Source organism: Podarcis pityusensis (genome assembly GCF_964106645.2).
Source record: "Podarcis pityusensis genome assembly, chromosome: 8".
NCBI lineage: Eukaryota > Metazoa > Chordata > Lepidosauria > Squamata > Lacertidae > Podarcis > Podarcis pityusensis.
This window is the reverse complement of record NC_138033.1, coordinates 83,180,800-83,201,618: the sequence shown is the minus strand read 5'-3', so window position 1 is coordinate 83,201,618 and position 20,819 is coordinate 83,180,800. Positions and strand designations below refer to the sequence as shown.

General features: G+C 51.5%; 1 protein-coding gene and 1 pseudogene across 2 annotated transcripts in view; one reads left to right on the top strand and one right to left on the bottom strand.

Annotated features, from left to right (window-relative positions):
• Positions 1-17,811, bottom strand: part of NPC1L1 (NPC1 like intracellular cholesterol transporter 1) — a 28,394-nt gene extending 10,583 nt beyond the window's left edge. Inside the window, exons 1-13 of the mRNA XM_081017285.1 lie at positions 17,687-17,811; positions 13,659-15,202; positions 11,159-11,259; positions 9,288-9,460; positions 7,413-7,541; positions 6,906-7,088; positions 6,333-6,447; positions 4,474-4,601; positions 4,184-4,324; positions 3,075-3,164; positions 2,085-2,275; positions 679-806; positions 314-443 (exon numbers count right to left, since the gene is read on the bottom strand). Of these exons, the coding sequence (XP_080873411.1) occupies positions 314-443; positions 679-806; positions 2,085-2,275; positions 3,075-3,164; positions 4,184-4,324; positions 4,474-4,601; positions 6,333-6,447; positions 6,906-7,088; positions 7,413-7,541; positions 9,288-9,460; positions 11,159-11,259; positions 13,659-15,202; positions 17,687-17,740 (3,107 nt within the window). The 5' untranslated portion in view covers positions 17,741-17,811. The remainder of the gene's footprint in view (positions 1-313; positions 444-678; positions 807-2,084; positions 2,276-3,074; positions 3,165-4,183; positions 4,325-4,473; positions 4,602-6,332; positions 6,448-6,905; positions 7,089-7,412; positions 7,542-9,287; positions 9,461-11,158; positions 11,260-13,658; positions 15,203-17,686) is intronic.
• A 544-nt stretch (positions 17,812-18,355) lies between these two features.
• LOC308482359 (ATP synthase F(0) complex subunit B1, mitochondrial pseudogene) lies at positions 18,356-19,183 on the top strand (annotated as a pseudogene). The gene has a single exon. The product of its transcript is annotated as an ATP synthase F(0) complex subunit B1, mitochondrial pseudogene (transcript).
• The last annotated feature ends 1,636 nt before the right edge of the window (positions 19,184-20,819 follow it).

The window sequence follows — 20,819 nt, the reverse complement described above, 5'->3', positions numbered from 1 at the left end:
AACACCAGCACTTTGAATTGTGCTCGGAAACATACTGGGAGCCAGTGTAGGTCTTTCAAGACCGGTGTTATGTGGTCTCGGCAGCTGTTCCCAGTCACCAGTCTAGCTGCCGCATTCTGGATTAGTTGTAGTTTCCGAGTCACCTTCAAAGGTAGCCCCACGTAGAGCGCATTGCAGTAGTCCAAGCGGGAGATAACTAGAGCATGCACCACTCTGGCGCAATCATTCCCTGCTGTAGGAACAATCGCCCAGACCCGAATCCTGACCCGCACACATACACATACACACCCCCCCTGGTGCTTGCAGTACTCACGCCTTGGGGCATTTCAGGTTGGGCATGTCATGGAGGAACCAGGGCAGGAACCGGTGGAACTCCTCGACACTTGGCCGGAGGGTCCCGCTCGTCGGAGCCATGCACTTGTTCAACAGGCAGGACAGGGAAGCTGGGGGAGAGAGAGGCAGAGGAGAGGCAGAGCCCCAGGTCCAGGCAGGAATCTCTGGTCCCCTCCAGCTGCAACCTGGGGCAGGGAAACCCCCAGGGGATGTCCTACCACCCCCTATACTTTCATAGAATGATAGAGCTGTAGAGTTGAAAGGGCTCCCCAAGGGTCATCCAGCCCCACCCCCTGCAATGCAAGAATCGCAGCTGAAGAATCTCTGGCGGGTTTCTCTGCTTACTGTCGGTGGAGGGGCAGAACTGGCCCTTATCTGGGCCAAAGCTGTGGATGCGGCAGCAGCTGGAAAAGGGGCTCAGCCAGTCGATGAAGTCGTCCACCCAGGAAGAGGCAGGGATGGCCAGGAAGGACCTGGGGGAAGAGACAGTGGCATGGAGGGGGGCCGAGGCTCGAAGGGCAAGAGAGCAGGAGGGAGGCACAGGGCACTTGCTCGTCCCAGGCTGCCTCGGCCATCTTCCAGGCCTTAGGCCCCTCCAGGAGCACCACCTGTGGTCTGCGGGGTGGGGGCTGCCCTTGGAGGAAGGGGCAAAATGAAAAGGGGCAGTGGCGCTCATGGACTGGCTTGCCAAGCCCAGCCTGAGGTGCCACTGGTGAGGTGGAACGAGGAGGGATGGAGCTGATCTTGCAGTGATCGGATGCAGGAAGCTGGGCTCATCCTGCCTGAGAAGGGCCTGGGGTGCCAGGCACCTGATCCTGGGCCCGATGCTGAACCTCAAAATATCAGGAGAAGCTGCTCAATGCTTGTCTGGTCCTCAGCTGGTTGGGGGCTGCTTTGATTTTGAGCTTATTGCCCTCTGGAGCCCCACAGACCACTAAGAATCTCCTGTGCCTCTTCTAGAGGCTGGAGGGCCAGATGACACTACCTTTCCTGTATGGATAATAATAATAATAATAATAATAATAATAATAATAATAATAATAAATTATTTGTACCCCGCCTCTGATTGTGGAGGCAGAACATAGATGTTGTGGCTAGTAGCCATCAATAGCCATCTCCTCCATGACTTGTTCTGTTCTCCTCTGAGGTCTTGATAATAATAATAATAATAATAATAATAATAATAATAATAATTTATTTGTACCCCGCCCATCTGGCTGGGTCTCCCCAGCAGCTCTGGATGGCTTCTGACAAAGATTAAAAATACATCAAAATGTCACACATTAAAAACTTCCCTGAACAGGGCAGATGTTTTCTAAATGTCAGGTAGTTGTTTATCTCTTTGACATCTGATGGGAGGGCGTTACACAGGGCGGGCGCCACTACTGAGAAGGCCCTATGCCTGGTTCCCTGGTATGAAGCAAACTCCAGGCTGCTTTCTAGCATCTGCCTGGGGGTCTGCGGCTCCTTCTCCCCCAGGAAGGGTCCGGGCAAAAGAGCTTCTGCAACTGCTCTTTTACCACCATGCCCTCCCCGGTCAAAGCATCTTTCTCTCTGCCCCTGTAGGATGAACCCCCCAGGAACCCTCCCTCTCTCTATTTTTTCTTACGTTTCCTGGCAGGTTTGTGGAGGAAAGAGCATGCAATAATATTCTGGCGTATTTGAGGGCAAAACTGGGGGCGGGCGCTTTTGTACACCCACCCACCCACCCCCTTTTTACAGGAGCAGAACGGCTCCTCCAAGCGACTTACACATTCGGGAACTGCACAGCGGACTGGATCTTCTGCGTCAAGGAGTTGTCATCGCAGCCTGAGCTGGAGCAGACACCGTTCATCCCTGCCACCGTGGAGAAGTTGTAGCCCGGCGTGGTGACGAAGTAAGTTGGGGCCCCCACCATGAAGTACGTGTTCAGGTACTGGAAGTACTGAAGCATGTAGGAGTCCTGGGGAGAGAAGAGCGTAAGAACATAAGAACCACCTAGGACATGTGATAAAATCCCTCTCCTTGCTACCTTTGCCTTGAAGGAGCAGCCCGAGAGCAGAGCCCCAGCAGACTCTGAGCTGCTCTGCCCTCCCTGTGCCCAGGCCAGCCCTTAACATCACCCTCCCTGCCTCTTTCATCCCTCAATGAAGGCTCTTGGCCCTTCGCTACTGGAAATTAAACAGAGAATGGAGGACCGGAGGTGGACATTTAAAAAACTGTCCCCATAGGCTCAGCCACTGGAGATCTTGAAAAGGGGTAGAGGGGGGGGGGCTCAAAGACCCTGGAAGACCCTGGATGCTACCTGGGAAGGCTGGTATGTAGGAAAGAGATGGGGGAGGTCAGCAAATCTACCAGCACATCACTAACTGGCAGCCCTGCTGACCCATACTTCATTAAACGGGAAATACTATTTTTAATGTTGCTGTCATTTTGCTTGCTTGCCGTACGACAGAACTGTTGTTCATTGGACCTGTTTATATTGTCATTTTTTTGTATTCATGTTTTTCTGTTTCCCCTGCTCTGGGACTGAAAACATTCTGTGAAGAGTGAGCTATAAATACTGCAAATAATTTAGTTAACAAAGCTACTGGAGGAAGCCAGGTGGAATTAAGCAGCTTCCTTCTTTAAGGTGCAGAGAGAGCACTCAGACTCAGCCAAGTCCTCAAGTTCCCTGAAGGAACTTCCTTGTGGAGAAGCCCCTTGGGGAACCATCATCATCGCTGCTGGCCCAGAAGACCAGCACGTCAGCCAGCTCTTACCGTGGGCATGGCCAGCTCCTGATTCAGCCCCACTTCGACATGCAACATCAGGAAGATTCCAGCGCAGAACATGAAAATGAAGATCAGCATCTGAAGGTAAGAACGCAAGAGGGTTCTCTGCAGGTGAAGCAGCAGGATCAGGCCAAAGCATCTAGTTCAGCATCCCAGTCCTCCTTTGTCCGCAACCAGGGACCAACTAGAGGCTCCCAGGAAGCACACAAGTCTCACCTGAAGGCCATTATTTTATGTGTTAGATGGATTTCCCCCCCTCTCCATTCTCTCCACCCGTCATGGGTGGGTCTGTGGGCTCACCAGGTGGTGTCTCATCCTGACCAAGGCCTGCTTAGTGGTGGCCCTCCTGGACCTTCAAGTCACACCCTCTCCCACCTGACACCTCGCCTTTGATCCTGGACTCGGAAACTGCAATTAATCCAGAAAGCGGCAGCTAGACTGGTGACTGGGAGTGCCAAGACCACATAACACTGGTCTTGAAAGACCTACATTGGCTTCCAATACGTTTCAGAGCACAATTCAAAGTGTTGGTGCTGACCTTTAAAGCCCTAAACGGCCTCGGCCCAGTATACCTGAAGGAAAGTCTCCACCCCCATCGTTCAGCCCAGACACTGAGGTCCAGCACTGAGGGCCTTCTGGCGGTTCCCTCCCTGCAAGAAGTGAGGTTACAGGGAACCAGGCAGAGGGCCTTCTCGGTAGTGGCGCCTGCCCTGTGGAACGCCCTCCCAGCAGATGTCAAGGCAATAAACAACTATTTTACTTTTAAAAGACACCTGAAGGCGGCCCTGTTTAGGGAAGTTTTTAATGTCTGACACTATATTGTTTCTGACATTTGGTAAGAAGCTGCCCAGAGTGGCTGGGGAGACCCAGTCAGACGGGTGGGGTATAAATAATAAATTATTTTTATTTTAGATATGGCTTCCAAGACTAACAGCCACCGAGGGGGAGTTGGTTAATAAGGCTCAGAAAGAAGGATTCTTCTCCCCGTACCCTGTGTTCTCTCCTGCTTCCTTCTTGCCACCTTGCCTGCTCTCCGCCTTGGATTCACAGACACACACACACACCCCACCCTCTGCCACCTAGCCAGCAGCACTCACCACCATGAACCGGACGAAGCTGTTGAGCAAGAAGGGAGCATAGAAGCGTTCTATGAAGGTGCGAAGGAGGCTTCTTGGGCTCTTCTCCTCTGGGCTCTTCTCCTCCAGTTGAACGCAGCAGCACAGGTCAAAGCGAGAGGCCTGTGGGCAAAAGGGGCGCCAGCTGAGGACCCCATTGGAGTGTGGGGCTGGGGAGGAGGAGGAGGGGTGGTTGTGGAAGCCTGCAACCCCAGTCAGTAAGGAAACCCTCCCGCCTCAAAAATGCACTTTAAAAGAAAGGCCCCACCCACCTTCTGCCTGCGGGCATCCAGAGACAGCAAGGCCACAAACATGGACACCTGGAGCAAGAAGTCAAAGAGGACGGCCAGGGCAGCGTTCAAGGCAAAGGTCCGGACAGCCGGCATCTCCGACAGGCCACCTAGAAGCAGGAAGGGAGGCATAAGGTCCAGCAGCAGATCCTGGCTGCTGGATCAGGCCAAAGGCAGTGGTCCACCCTGTCCTCACAGTGGCCAACGAGCTGCCCTATTGGGAAACCCATAAGCAGGATCCAAGCACAAGGGCCCTGTCCCCAACTGTGGCTTCCAGTAACTGGGAATCAGAAGCACTGCTGCCTCTGACTGTGGCAGCAAAACAGAGCCATCCTGGCCAGTTGCCATCAACAGCCCTCTCCTCCTCCAGCCTCTTTTACCTCCATCCAGGTTGGGACCCATCACTGCCATCTTTGAGAGGGAGACCCACTGTTTGTCTATGCGCTGCATGAAAGTCCTAGCTTTTACCTGTGCTGAATCTTCCAACATTCAGCTCCATTAGATGTCCATGAAAAAAAGGTACAGGGTGGACCTCCTGGGCTCTCTGGCCACAGGGCGAGTCAGCATCAGCTTTTAGCTTTGGGCTACTGCCATTCCCTTGTTTTCTTCTTTTCATCTCTCAGGGCTGAGCCCACATCGGGGTTCTCCTGGCTTTTCAGGACCCCAATCCCCTTGCAGCTTCGCCTGCTCCAGTGCTCGCTCACCCCCAGGCAGGTAGGCCTTGTCACAAGGCTGGGATGAGGGCATCCCTTCAAGAAAGCCTCTGGCCCAGTCAAAGGGCCCCAAAGCAGCTCTGCATTCTAGAGACTCCCAGGCTCAAAGCTTTGCAAAATCATATTCATCAGGCATTTCCCGAAGCCTAACTGAGGGATCAGGGACACGGGTGGTGCTGTGGGTTAAACCACAGAGCCTAGGACAGGGGTGTCAAACTCAAATTCATCGGGGGCCGCATCAGCAGTTTGGTCACCCTCAAAGGGCTGGTGGTATCTGTAGGAGGTTTCCTGAATGCGTGTAAAGTGGAGGTTTCCTGTGTAGAACGGTCGGCGCCGCTAGAGGGCAGACGTTCTCTGGCTTGTAGGCTGCCGCGCATGCGCTGAAGAGGCGGCTTTCTTGTGTCAAAAAAAAAAAAAGTGAGAATAAAAGGTGAAGGCTGGTGGCCGGCGGCGGCTACACGGGCCACATGACGAGGTCTGGCGGGCCGGATTCGGCCCGCGGGCCTTGTGTTTGACACCCGTGGCCTAGGACTTGCTGATCAGAAGGTCGGCGGTTTGAATCTCTGCGACGGGGTGAGCTCCCGTTGCTCGGTCCCTGCTCCTGCCAACCTAGCAGTTCAAAAGCACTTCAAAGTGCAAGTAGATAAATAAGTACCACTCTGGCGGGAAGGTAAACGGCATTTCCGTGCGCTGCTCTGGTTTGCCAGAAGCGGCTTAGTCATGCTGGCCACATGACCCGGAAGCTGTACGCCGGCTCCCTCGGCCAATAAAGCGAGATGAGCGCCGCAACCCCAGAGTCGGCCACGACTGGACCTAATGGTCAGGAGTCCCTTTACCTTTAACGGAGGGATCGTCACATTTCCGCATTCTATGCAGTTTTCTATCAGCCCCGCCCTTTCCCCAGGAAAACCTGCTCTTTAGCACTGAATCAGTGCAAACATCCATCTGCAGAAAACCTGCAGATTGACGTTTGCTCTGAGATTGAAAAGCAAAGACGGGCTTTTTCCGGAGAGAAGTGGCAGGATGAGCAGAAGTCTAGGTGAGCCCCGAGAGCCCAAACCTGGCTGCATTTGGCCACCAGGGTTTTGTACCCGACTCCATCCTCAGAGAAGGAGTGGCTTTGCTCACCCAGGAAGAAGCAGATGACTTCAGAGAGGCTGCAAAGGAGCATGCTGGGCGCCACGTCACCCAAAACCCGCCCGATGTGTTGCTCCGTCGTCTCCCCAGGCCGTGGCTCACACCGCTGCAGTGGGAGGCAGAGGAAGGGGGTCTGAGAAACGGGGGGGTCCTCACCCACAGAGCAGCAAGGCGGAGAAGTCGAGGTGTCTGCTGGGGTTCTCAAACAGGGGTGGTCTGGCCTCAGCTGTGTGCAAAGGTGTCCCTCCAATCTGGGATCTCTCAGACCCCCTTCTCCTTCCCCAAGGCCCAGCAGTCCTGAAGTAGGAGAGCTACTGTTCCAGACAGGGCCAGCCTATCCATGAGGCTGGGTGAGGCAGTTGCCTTGGGCAGCAGGCTGGGGACCGTTGGGAGGAGTGGTAGATCTGAACCCCCAAGCAGCATGCTGCTTGCCTGACAAGAGTAGGGCCATGACTGCCCCTGCTTGTGCCTCTTTAGCCTCCGTTCCTCCACCCGCTCAAGCAGCAAAAACACCTTTGTTCTGGACATGCCAAGCCTTGGGAGCCCTCCCAGCATTTCTCGCACCTGGTACTCCAGCACGAAGATGAAGATGTTGTCAGCACCGACCGCCAGCACCAGGAAGGGGACGACCTCGATGATGATGAGGGAGGAGGGCAGCCCTATGTAGGAGTAAAAGCCCAGGGACGACAGCACAGCTCCCAGGACCACCAGGATTCCTCCGAAGCCCAGCGTCACCTTGGAGTCCACCTGAAAAGATGAGGCAAGGCGTGGTGACGAGAGGATGCTCCTCAGCAGCGAGGACGCACAGAGGCAAGCCCAGTCCTTGCACCTGCTTCTACACCCAGAGAGGCATGAAGCCTCTTCCGGATGTTGTGCTGGGTCCAGGAGAAGAGCAGGGCTCTCTCCGTGGTGGCACCAAACTCTGGAAGCACTCGGAAAGCAGCTGCTCCTTAAGTACTGGAAGCCTTGATGCTGCAGGAGGGACTGGAGCTCCTCTGCCCCCCTGCTTCTCCTCCTCCTCTTGGGTCTAGCCACCTCCACCCGCCTTGCCGTGGGGCAGCCCCTTCATACCAGGATGCGCTTCCAGCTGGAGTACTCGCCCAAGGCCAGTGCAATGTACACAAAGATCACCAGGTAGCTGACAGCAAAGACAGGGAGGTCCTCCCAGGTGGTGCGGTTGATCTCGTCCTCCAGTGAACGCTGTAGGTATTATGGGGGGGGGGGGATAAGAGGGCCTTAGAGTCTATAGGGGAGAGTCTGCTGGAGCAATCAAGGGGAGGACTTTCCACCTGCCTTCCCCACTCCCTTACTGGCAGGTGGGGGGCAGATATTGCTTTTGCTGCAATTTGGATGTTGGCATTTTATTTGGATGTTTGCATTTTATTGTTTCAGTGTTTATTAGCATGAGATGTTTGCCCTAATGATATTACGTCTGACTTTTTGGTTCAGTCGTGCTCTGTTCCGTAAGTGTTAATGCATTATCTCGAAATGCTTTTATATATTTATTTTGTACGTTGATGTGAGCCACCTTAACAGTGTTAGAAAATGAGATAGGAAAGCTAGGAGCTGAATGGCACCTTAAACTGAGGTTATGGGCGCAACAATGGAATGTCTAGGTGCACTTTCTTTTATAACAAGAATACAAAGCTGAAAATGAAGAAACTGAAGCTGAAATATTATGTTCATTTTTCACAAGGTCTAGTCCTTCCCCTGCCTGTCCCCCATAATATTCTTAAGAGGGCCCCTTCTCCAGTCTTCAGAGAGCAGCTGGAAGTGGGGAGGCAGAAAAATGTACTCCTTTCCTTCCACCCTGCAGTTTTAATCTGAAATCTCAGGCATAGCACTGCGCCCAGAGCTCGCACTAATGAAATTCCCTGTTGCAAAACAATGGGAGTTTCGAATACTGCACCTTGAGCATGGGAAAGCAGCCGGGGAAGGACAACCAATGGGAAAGGCCAGCTCAGGATTGGCTTCACAGGCACATAAGATGCTCAAAGCGCATAATTCAGGCCGGCCCTCCACATTCCTTGCACCAGCCGAGAGATGCCCCTGATTCTGTGCCCGCTCAGTTGAAGCTCTCCAGGCACACAGGGATGAGAGGGACATACAGTGGTACCTTGGGTTAAGAATTCGTTCTGGAGGTCTGTTCTTAACCTGAAACCGTTCTTAACCTGAGGTACCACTTTAGCTAATGGGGCCTCCTGCTGCCGCCGCACGATTTCTGTTCTGATCCTGAGGTAAAGTTCTTAACCTGAGGTACTATTTCTGGGTTAGCGGAGTCTGTAACCTGAAGTGTCTGTAAACTGTAGCGTCGGTAACCCGAGGTACCATTGTACAGTGGTACCTCAGGTTACATACACTTCAGGTTACAGACTCCGCTAACCCAGAAATAGTGTTTCAGGTTAAGAACTTTGCTTCAGGATGAGAACAGAAATCGGGCTCTGGCGGCACGGCGGCAGCAGGAGGCCCCATTAGCTAAAGTGCTGCTTCAGGTTAAGAACAGTTTCAGGTTAAGTACGGACCTCCGGAACGAATTAAGTACTTAACCTGAGATACCACTGAAAACTGAAAAATCCCAAAGTTTAAAAATGATGAACATCAGGCTCTCTGGGCAGGTTTTTCTCCTCTCCTCCGCCAACGACCTGACTGATTTGGACAGTGAAGGCAAAAGAAGAAGAAGAAGAAAGTAGACACAGCACAGAAGGGGAGCAGGGATGGAATATAACCTTCTCCAATCAGTCTAGCAGGTCACTTTGGGGCTGGCCGGGCACCTGGGGCTTCATTTCAAACCTGGGGTCCACTGGTCAGTGGAATGGGCTTGTTCTGGCCGGCAGATGTTGGGCACCACTGACCGCAGTGGCATGAGGTGACCCCTGCCAGTAGCCCCAGCCCCCAATGGCAAATGGGAGGCACGGGGGTCCTTGATGGGGCAGCAGCAACACCCACCTCTGCCATGTAGGCGACCGTGTAGCTGTCTTCATGTTCCCGCTGGAATTCCTGCACGATCTCCAGGAACTGCTTCTCCCACAACATGGCGAAGTCGAATCGAGGGTCACTGGGAGGGAAGTTGTTCAAGGAGAAGGTCAAGATGAGGGCCTGGCCTTCCGAGTACTCCTCCTCTGTCAGGCAGAGAAGAAGGAGGTCACTGAGAGGCAGGTTGGGGGTGGCACATCCGCAAGGCAGCAAGCCCCCCCCCCCCCGAGAGCCCCAGTTCCCTCGCACACAGCCCCGCTTTCTCCCTCAAAACACAGGTGTGGTGCTTTCGCCAGGCCCCTCAGGTGCCACTGCTGGGCCTGACTAGGTGGGGCATCTTGAGACCCTCAGGAATTTCCTCTTCGGATAAGTATAATGATAGAGGGCCTTCTCGGTAGTGGCACCCGCCCTGTGGAACGCCCTCCCACCAGATGTCAAAGAGAAAAATAACTACCAAACTTTTAGAAGACATCTAAAGGCAGCTCTGTTTAGGGAAGCTTTTAATGTTTAATAGGTTATTGTATTTTAGTGTTTCGTTGGAAGCCACCCAGAGTGGCTGGGGAAACCCAGTCAGATGGGCGGGGTATAAATAAATAATAATAATAATAATAATAATAATAATAATAATTACAGTACTTGGAATGAGTTTATACAGAATATATTAGGTGATGGATAAAGATTATGCACATCTGGATACAAATGTGCGGAAATCTCCTTTCTTTTATTTTCATTTTCATTTGTGTTTTCCCCACAACCACCACCACTCATTTCTAAAAAAGAAAGGAAGGGGAAAAGAAAAAAAACAGGAAAAAAATGTGAACAATCTATTTTCTTTCTTTTTTAGAAAGGAGCAATGGGGGGGGGGAAGGGGGGGGACATAAGCCATAGTGATAGAACTTGCGGATGTCCAATGCAGCTGAACGCTGGAAGTTACGGAATAGATAAAAGGAAGTCCTTGGCACAGTTGAAATGTGGAACTTGGTATATATGAAGAGTTGAAAAAAAATATTTTAAAAAACTTTTATAAAGAAACCAGAAGCTCTCCTATTAGGCATATTAGATTCAGATACCCCAAATTAAAATAAGAGCATATTCTTATACGCAACAATGGCAGCAAGAATAGTAATAGCTAAACATTGGAAAAGTGAAATAGTACCAACAAAAAAAGAGTGGGAGGACAGACTATTTGAATATTTTGAAATGGCAAAACTGATGGCTACAATTAGGGGGCAGTCTAACCAAAGGTTCCAGAAAGAGTGGGGAGTGTATAGAGATTACCTAAAAAAAACCCAGTGTCCTCAAATCAAAACCTGGACTTGCAATGAGTAATTTTCGCAAACCACAATATGGTCTATAACTAAGTACAGTAGATGGAGAAGGGTAGAAATGATGAAATGAGAAAGAAACAGATTAACAAACAGGACAGTAGACCCTCTTCGAGGAAGGAAAGAAGTAATACTAGAAAAGAATAAGAATGGGAAATATAAAATAGGGTAACATAAGTCCATGTGCAAGAGCATACGGATTTATGGTTATATGTTTGTTGTTTGTTTTCTTTTTAGTTTGTTTCTTAATTGTCCTTACATGTTAGTGTGTGTGTTTATGTGTTGTAACAAAAAGTTAATAAAAAACATTTTTTTAAAAAAAAACACGTAAGCTGTGGTGGTTGCCACAGTACCAAAATAGCACATGTGCATGTGCGCACACACACCGCCCTGACATTAAAAAATGTCTTAATACCACTTATAACCGCAGCCCCTTGTGGCCTGGGCAGCCCAATCTGTGCATGACACAAAAGACCCAATCTTTCCTCCCAGTGGGGTGGGGGTGGGCATGCCTCTTACCTGGATATCCCCCCACGGCCAGGAAAGGGAAGACAGGCCCTCCATATTCTGCCATGCAGCTCAGCTCCAGCGAAGTGATGTCTTGGAAAGAGAGAGGTGAGCTGCGAAGGCAAAGGAATTGAACGCCTAGTGAGAGACCGGCGTTAAGGACCCTCTGGGAAGCCCTCCTGATTTCAGAGGAAAGGAGCTGCCTCGTGCACCAGGGACAGCAGAGGACACTGCCTTTGCCAGAACCGGTCCATCGAGCTCTGCACTGTCTGCTTCAGGCGTGGAGAACCTCCTGGCCACAAGCCAAAATTCCCCCCACCAGGAGTTCAGCTGTGGCCCCCAAACCGCAGTCGCTTGCCCCACACATGAAATTGCTGGTGGGGCGGGAAGAGAAGCAGCGGGCAGGGCACAACTAGGAGCCCTAAACTGCTGAAGGACGGGAGGGTCAAAGCCTGCTGAGTCAGCTGCACACTCAGGGAACTCGCTTGAGCAGCCAGTGTCTGAAAAAAGAAGGGTCATTGGCTGGGGCGGAGGCGTGGGGCTTGCAAGGTGCTTTGCGCCAGACCCTGTTTCCCATTGCCAGTCCTGGATTTACAGAAGCCATCATCCCAGTTCCTCACTTGATCCCAGAATGTCCCTCTTTTCCTTAAAGATAAAGGTACCCCTGACCATTAGGTCCAGACGTGGCCGACTCTGGGGATGCGGTGCTCATCTCGCTTTATTGGCCGAGGGAGCTGGCGTACAGCTTCCAGGTCATGTGGCCAGCATGACAAAGCCGCTTCTGGCGAACCAAAGCAGCGCACGGAAATGCCGTTTACCTTCCCGCCGGAGCGGTACCTATTTATCTACTTGCACTTTGACGTGCTTTCGAACTACTAGGTTGGCAGGAGCAGGGACCGAGCAATAGGAGCTCACGGGGATTCAAACCGCCGACCTTCTGATCAGCAAGTCCTAGGCTCTGTGGTTTAACCCACAGCGCCACCTGTATGCTTTGCAAGGTGCTTTGTGCCAGACCCTGTTTCCCATTGCCAGTCCCGGATTTACAGAAGCCATCATCCCAGTACCTCATTTGATCCTGGAATGTCCCGCTTTTCCTTAGGACGTCCCTATTTCGATCGGAGAAGTGCTGGAGCTTATGGAGTTATGCCACCCCTGAGCCAAGGAGATAACTATAGAGTGGAACCTCAGTTTTCAAGCGTCTCAGAAGCCAAACGTTTTGGACGCCAAAAACCCAGAAGTAATTGCTTCCGTTTTTGAACATGCCTTGGAAGCCGAACGGCTTCCGCTGCGTGTTTTTCTTTTTTTCTCAATGGATTTTGCCCACCCCCAGTTACTCCTCAGTTTTTGAACGTTTCGGAAGTTGAACAGTCTTCCGGAACGAATTACATTCGAAAACCGAGGTTCCACTGTACAACCTTTAGAAGACATCTGAAGACAGCTTGTATAAGGAAGTTTTTTAATGTTCACTTATGTTTTTATAGGGGACACGGGTGGCGCTGTGGGTTAAACCACAGAGCCTAGGGCTTGCCGATCAGAAGGTCGGCGGTTCGAATCCCCGCTACAGGGTGAGCTCCCATTGCTCAGTCCCTGCTCCTGCCAACCTAGCGGTTCGAAAGTGCAAGTAGATCAATAGGTATCGCTCCGGCGGGAAGGTAAACGGCGTTTCCATGCGCTGCTCTGGCTCGCCAGAAGCGGCTTAGTCAAGCTGGCCACATGATCCAGAAGCTGTACACCAGCTCCCTCGGCCAGTAAAGCGAGATGAGCGCTGCAACCCCAGAGTCAGTCACGACTGGACCTAATGGTCAGGGGTCCCTTTACATATATGTTTTTATATTTGTTGGAAGCCACCCAGAGTGGCTGGGGCTACCCAGTCAGATGGGTGGGGTATAAAACAGAATATCATCATCATCATCATTATGGAATAGGACATCCCTATTTTCATGCTGTGATCTGATTTGTCTCGGCACCTGTCCACGTTGGCATGGAGGGGTGGGGGCCACAGAGCCAAAACGTCGTCCCCCCCCCGGGTCAACCTCAGTTTGCAGCGGCTCTCCAGGTTCCCAGACCTTTCTCAACCCTACCTAGGGATGATGATGGGGACGAACAGAGGACCTTCCGATCGCCTATCAGGGGCTCTAAGCCTGAGCCACAGGCAAAGGGACAATGGCACTTGTGGGAGGAAGGACCCTGCTCTTGCTGGACTGCAGCGAAGCATGAGCAGAGACTCAGAGCCAGCAGTTGGTTGCCAACCCTCCACTTTGAAGGCCACCTCTGGGCGCTGCCAACAAAACCAGGCTCCCGGGAAGGCCCAGCCTCACCTCCTGCCTTGAGGTCTGTGCCAAGCTGGTGCAGGAGGTAATTTGTTCCTGACTCCAAACACAGTACTCACACCCCCTGCTCCAGCTCAGCCTGACGCACACTCCCTGCTCCAGCTCAGCCTGATCAAAACAAAGGCCGCTGTCCCACTAAAGTGTATATTAAAAAAGGGGGTCCCCTGGGGGCCAGGGCTTACTTGACGCAATAGAGGAAGTGGTCCCGCCAGTCCACGGTGCCATTCTTGCCCCTCATCGTCTGGTTGGCTGTCATATTTAGGCGGGTTACGTTGTTCTGAAAATACTGCAACAGGCTGTTGACGCAGCAGTCAGAGAGGGTAGAATTCTGAGGGTTCAGGGGGGCATAGCAGATGTCCTTCAGAGAGACGTTCCTGCCATACTCCGCAGACCAGACCTCGATGGCTTGCAGCCTCTGCTGCAGGTCCAGCAGGTCCAACAGAACCTCCATGGAGAGGATGCCGCTGAAATTCTTATTGCCCAGGATGAGGGAGTCGTAGGTGTAGCTGGGACGGTCCTTGGCGGTCATGATGACCTGGTTAGTCCTGAAGAAGGGCCCAAAGTTCTCGTCATAGAAGGTCTTCTCCTTCCGGGCCTGACTGTCGGGTTTGGACCACAGCTCCACAGGGTCTGTGGTCAGCTGGATAAAGACCAGCCCGCTGGAGAGCCCAATCACCACTGCCACCGAGATGGTGATCACCTGGATGGGGTAGGAGGCCACCAGTGTGCCCCACCAGCTGAATATCCTGGCCAGGAAGTCATGGGTGGCCTGGCTCACTTTCTGAGAACAGGTTGGCTTGGGCATGGCTTTCTTGGGACCTTTGTCCTTCTGTTTCCGACACGAGCAGGAGCACCCTCGCTGGATCAGGAAGGCCACAAACAGCACCATGAGGAGGCCGAAGAGGAAGATGCACAGGAACAGGACCCCACCCATTCCCCCCACTTGGAAGGGCTTCTGGGCAGGGTGAGGGTCCAGGGCTGCAGGACATGCCTGGGAACAGTCCTGGCAGGAACACCTCTCCTTGGTCCCATTGCCCACTGCCTCGCTGCACTTCCAGGCCGTTCCGTTGAAGGGCACAATGCCACCCTGAATTGGGGCAGAGCCTTCGGGCACCAGATGGAAGGAGATGGCCAAAGGGGCCACCCCATTGCTTGTGTCCCCCTGGAAATCCAGCCACCTCTGGCTGTTGCACAAGGTGGCCCCATATTTGCCACACATGGCGCTGATGGCGTAGCCACCCGTGGCTGGCATCCTCACCCCTTTGCAAGAGTCGAAGGACTCCTGAGCAAAGCGCTGGCTGTAGTAGCACTGGTACTCCAAGACCCCTTGCTTCTCCTCCCCCTGGATGGTGCTGTTGAAATAGCGGGTGATGTTGGTGAAGAGACTCTGGTCTGGGCTGCAAGTGCTCTGGCAGTAGATGCTGGCAAAGTTCTCCGAGCAGGACGGGCAGCGAGACAGAATCGCCTGGGACATGGACAGGCTAGTCTGCAGGTCTCGCAGCTGGGCCTCGGAGCAGCAGGCGAAGGTGTCATTGGCCCCCGTGAACAGCATCGGGCAGACGGTCTGGAGGAGGTTGAGGTGGGAGCCATTGAGTTTCCGGGCCGGCGTGTTGGAGATGCAAGGGACAACTGCTGGGAGAAGACTGGAACTGATTTCGGGGTTCTTGCCGCACACTCCGTAGAAGGAACAGTATTTTGCCTGATGGATTGGTGTGAGGGCAGCCGCCTTGGTCCCATAGGAGGGGGAGGGAGAGATGTCATACAGAACCGGTCATTTCTTAGTATTTATTTTGTCAGTTAGGTCTAGACTTTTTTGTCACCACTATTGTGCTTCAATTCCTCAAACTTCCTTCCCGTCAAAGTCTCTTCTATTGTGAAGACAGAAGTGGACCTGAAGGAGCATCTCCACCCCCATCGTTCAGCCCGGACACTGAGATCCAGCACCGAGGGCCTTCTGGTGGTTCCCTCATTACGAGAAGTGAGGTTACAAGGAACCAGACAGAGGGCCTTCTCGGTAGTGGCACCCGTCCTGTGGAACGCCCTCCCATCAGATGTGAAGGAAATAAGCAGCTATCCTATCTTTAAAAGACATCTGAAGGCAGCCCTGTTCAGGGAAGTTTTTAATATTTAACGCTGTACTATTTTTAACACTTGATTGGGAGCCGCCCAGAGTGGCTGGGGAAACTCAGCCAGATGGGCGGGGTATAAATAATAAATTATTATTATTATTATTATTATTATTATTCTTATTCTTATTATTATTATTCTGCTTCTCTGCAGTCGCCTTATTCTCCTTTGGCACAATTCCCCCCCCCCAATCACCCAAAGACACCCCACTGCCTCCCTAACTGGCTGTCTGCTAGCAACATACCTGAGAGCTTTCATTGCTCGTGGTCTTTCTGTTTTTAGCAATTTGCTCCTCAAATACTTTTCTTCTTCTTTTTTGCATTCCTTACTGTCTGCATACTTCTCTCTGTGTTTTCATGTTCCTTTTTGGTCTCATTTGAACAAGATTTCCATTTTCTAATGGAAATTTTCTTGCCTCTCTAACAGCTTATTTGACCTCATTGGCACCCTGCCAGTACCTCATTTGATCTACAGTGCATACATTCTAGCTAATACTGTCGTTTTAAACAACCCCCCAAATATTTGGAGCGAATTGACCCTCTTGACTTTGACCCTTGCAACTTCCTTTTCGTCCCAGTCCTCTCCGATTTAGGAAATTTCAAATGTGACCGCTAGATTTTCTTTGTAATTCTCTATTTGCACATACACTGAATCAGATAGCACTATGGTCACTGTTCCTAGTTGGTTCAAGATCACTTGTACCAAGTTCTGGTGCCACTTAAGATGAAGTCCCGGGCACCCTGCTCTGTTCCTAGGGCACAGACATTGAGGGCATCTAGAAATGCTACCTCTACGTGTGATGTGTACCCAACAGCCTAGACCAGGGGTCAGCAACCTTTTTCAGCAGGGGGCCGGTCCACCGTCCCTCAGACCATGTGGGGGGCCAGACTATATTTTGAAAAAGAAAAAAAATGAACGAATTCCTATGCCCCACAAATAACCCAGAGATGCATTTTAAATAAAAGAACACATTCTACTCATGTAAAAACACGCTGATTCCTGGACCGTCCGCGGGCCGGATTGAGAAGGCGATTGGGCCGCATCTGGGACTTAGGTGTGTGTAACTGAAGTTGCCTATTACTATAGCATTTCCTCTTTTGAATGTTTCCTTGATTTCGTTCTCCATCCGAATATCTCCCTGAGCATTTTTGACAAGGGGATAACATGTCCCCAGTACAAAGTTACTCTTGGGACCCAGCATTACCCCCACACAACGATTATTTGGAGCGATGCTGCTCTGTGTCCTCTTTGACACAGTGCAAGACCACCTCCAGAAAGCCCTCTGCCCTATTCTTCCTATTGCGTTTGCATCCATAGATAATTGTGTCTCACCGGCCCACTAGGTTTCCCCTTGGCTGTGAGAATCCGCACTAAAATCCCTGTTTCCTCTCAAAACGCGCACATTAAAATATATTTGGAGGCCTTGTTTTTGAGCCAAGAACTGCACTGGAACTGTGGGGAACTGTGAAAGTACAACTGAATTCTGATCCGTCCAGGAGGGTGGATCTCATCAGACTGATTTGGAATTTGCTACTGATAGTGGAAGCTGGTTTTCCACCGCTCTGGACGGTAGGACCCAAACCAGTGGATTCCAGTGACAAGAAAAGAGATTCCAGCTAAACCTTTCTGACAGTAAGAGCTGTTTGACAGCACGACAGACTCCCTTGGAAGGTGACAGACACCACTGGCGATTTTAAAGCAGATGTTGAATAGCCATCTGCCAGGGATACTTTAGCTGCAATTCCTGCCGTGCAAGGATTTGGACTAGATGACCCTTGCAGTCCTTCCCAACTGTACAACTGTAGGATTTCTGCCTTCGTAAACCAGTGTGAACGTCTTAGGAAAGGAAAGTTGAACAAGGCCTGTCTGTTGTTCCCTGGCAGTCCAGAGATATAGGACCCATTTTCTGTGGGCAGCTGAAACCGGACAGAGATGGACTTGGGCTGCCCATTTAGTTCCATCTCATCCTGCTCCCCTAAGAAACAGCTCGGTTGCCCAAGGCCCTTCGAAGGCTGTTGCCTCCTGAAGCCCTCTTGCCCTTCCCTCCATCATCCACCCCCACCAGGCCCCTGACCTCACTCACCAGGCCCAGCCCGGCCCTGGAAAGCACCAAGGCAAGCAGGATGGCGCTCAGCATCCTGGCAGCTTGTCCTCAGTCCCAGACAGAAGCTTCAGAAAGGAGGGAGTGCCCAGGACTTGCTGTGCCAAGGTGCCTGTCCCGAGTCCACCCGACGCCCAGTTATTAGCAGACCTGGTCTGACATCTGTGGAGCCAATCAGGCTGCGCCAAGGCTGTAAAACCCCTGCTATCATTAACCTGAAAGTGGAGCTGAGGTTCTTCGGACTTGCTTCGGGGAGACCTACCTGTTGTACGCTCTTCAGTCTTAAGAACATAAGAAAAGCCTGCTGGATCAGGCCCATGGCCCATCTAGTCCAACATCCTGTCCTCGCAGTGGCTGAATTGCACACCAGAACTCTCCCATTCTGTGGCTTCCAGCAATTGGGATCCAGAGGTATGGCTGCCTCCAACTGTGGAAGCAGAGCCGAGCCATCATGGCCAGCAGCCATGGATGGCCCTCTCCTTCTCCATGAATTTGTCCAACCTTCTTTTAAAGCCATCCAAGTTGGTGGCCATCATTGCCTCCTGGAGGGGCAAGTTCCGCACTTCAACTGTGCCAGCGAGACCTCCTCCACGGAGGCTGCCATCTTGAGTTCTCTTCGCCGGGAGGGTCACAGGGACGGAGAGGGCAGTGGCAGCAGCAGCAGTGATGTTGTCTCGCTTGGCCATGCATGCCCTGGCCCCGGCTGGTGGCCTGAAGAGCTTGGTGCCTGCTCTGCCCGTGCAAATATTAAGACTTCACACAAGTCAGCAACGCTTCGCTCCTGTGCCTCCTCTTCCAGAGTCAGGAGGAAAAGTCCGCCATGGAATATTCCCTGAAGAAATTTTCCAATTCTTATACCCTAAAACAGGAGTTGCAGGCCCCTATATATATGGGACTAGGCTTCTGCTCTACATGCTAAGGAACTTTACGTAGTTAACCATGAAACAATAGCTGGAGGTGTTATGGTGGGAATTCTCATCTACATAATGAAGAAGTACGGTGCAGATGTCGCAGCTTTTGCTGACAAGCTCAATGAGGATACTATAGCACAAGCAACATCTGTGAAAAATACGATGATAGCTGACCACACTATAGCTATTGAAGAAAGAGCAGTGGAGAGTTGAGGGTCGTCACTATCTCTTTGATACCAAGCCGAACAATTTTGTCTCAAGCATTATGCTTGAGACAAACTACAGAGAGAGGCTGTTTACTGTATACACAGAAGTGAAGAAGCAGCTGGATTATCACGTGGCAATACAGCATCTCAAGCGGAATATGGAACAAAATCACATGATCAACTGGGTTGAGCAAAACCTTAGGCAGAGTATTACAGCCCAACAGGAGGAGGGGAGCATTGCTAAGTGCATCTTGGACTTGAAGGCATTGTCAAAGTCTCCACAGGCAACTGTTTAAACACAATTGTGACCTCTTAAACCATATGATGGCAAATCTTAATTAAAACATATATATCTTTAAAAACAACAACTGTGCAGGGCGTCAAGGACTTCCTGTTATCCCAAATCTTCCAACTTTCAGTTGCACTGGACGCCCACAAATTCTAGCATTGTGAGAGGTGATAAACTTCTCTCTCCATTTTATCCATGCTGTGCATTATTTTACAAATGTACATTATGCTGCCTCTTTACCTTTTCGCTAAACTAAAATGTCCGAAATGCTGCAACCTTTCCTTGTAGGCGAGTCACTCCATCCCTTTGATCATTTGGGTTGGCCATTTTGGATCGTCTTCCAGCTCCACAATATCCTTATTAAAGCATGGCGACCAAAACTGCACACAGTATCCCAAATGCAGTTGCACCAGATTTGGTATACAGTGGTACCTCAGGTTAAGCACTTAATTCGTACCAGAGGTCCGAACTTAACCTGAAACTGTTCTTAACCTGAAGCACCACTTTAGCTAATGGGGCCTCCTGCTGCCACCGCGCTGCCGGAGCAAGATTTCTGTTCTCATCCTGAAGCAAAGTTCTAAACCGGGGTACTATTTCTGGGTTAGCGGAGTCTGTAACCTGAAGCGTATGCTACCCGAGGTACCACTGTACTGGCATTGAAACAGGCAAGCTATAAGCTGCCTAACACACCCCACCGCATCCTGGCTGCCCAGAACTCCCCACCATGGCCCCTCCAAAGACGGATGGTCCTCTTCAGGTAAGATGGAGCACCTGGCGGACACCACCCAGCACCTGCTCAATTCTCCCTCCAGGATCCCCTGCCTCAAGCATTTTACTACAGTCATACCTCGGGTTGAGGTTGAGTGCTTTCGGGTTGCACTCCGCAGCGACCCAGAAGTAACGGAACGCGTTACTTCCGGGTTTCGCAGCTCACGCAGACGGTCAAAATGATGTCACGCGCATGTGCGGAAGCAGCGAATCACAACCCACACAGACATGGGTTGCGTTCGCATCAGGATACGAACAAGGCTCCGGAACAGATAATAAAAATAATTTATTATTTATACCCCGCCCATCTGGCTGGGTCCCCCCAGCCACTCCAACAAAACACTAAAATACAATAACCTATTAAACATTAAAAGCTTCCCTAAACAGGGCTGCCTTTAGATGTCTTCTAAAAGTTTGGTAGTTATTTTTCTCTTTGACATCTGGTGGGAGGGCATTCCACAGGGCGGGTGCCACTACTGAGAAGCCCCTCTGCCTGGTTCCCTGTAACTTGGCTTCTTGCAGGGAGGGAACCGCCAGAAGGCCCTTGGCGCTGGACCTCAGTGTCCGGGCAGAACAACGGAGGTGGAAACGTTCCTTCAGGTATACAGGACCAAGGCCGTTTAGGGCTTTAAAGGTCAGCACCAACACTTTGAACTGTGCTCAGAAACGTACTCGGAGCCAATGCAGGTCTCTCAGGACTGGTGTTATGTGGTCCCGGCGGCCACTCCCAGTCAACAGTCTAGCTGCCGCATTCTGGATTAGTTGTAGTTTCTGGGTCACCTTCAAAGGTAGTCCCACGTAGAGCGCATTGCAGTAGTCCAAGCGAGAGATAACTAGAGCATGCACCACTCTGGAGAGACAGTCTGTGGGCCGGTAGGGTCTCAGCCTGCGTACCAAATGGAGCTGGAAAACAGGTGCCCTGGACACAGAACTGACCTGTG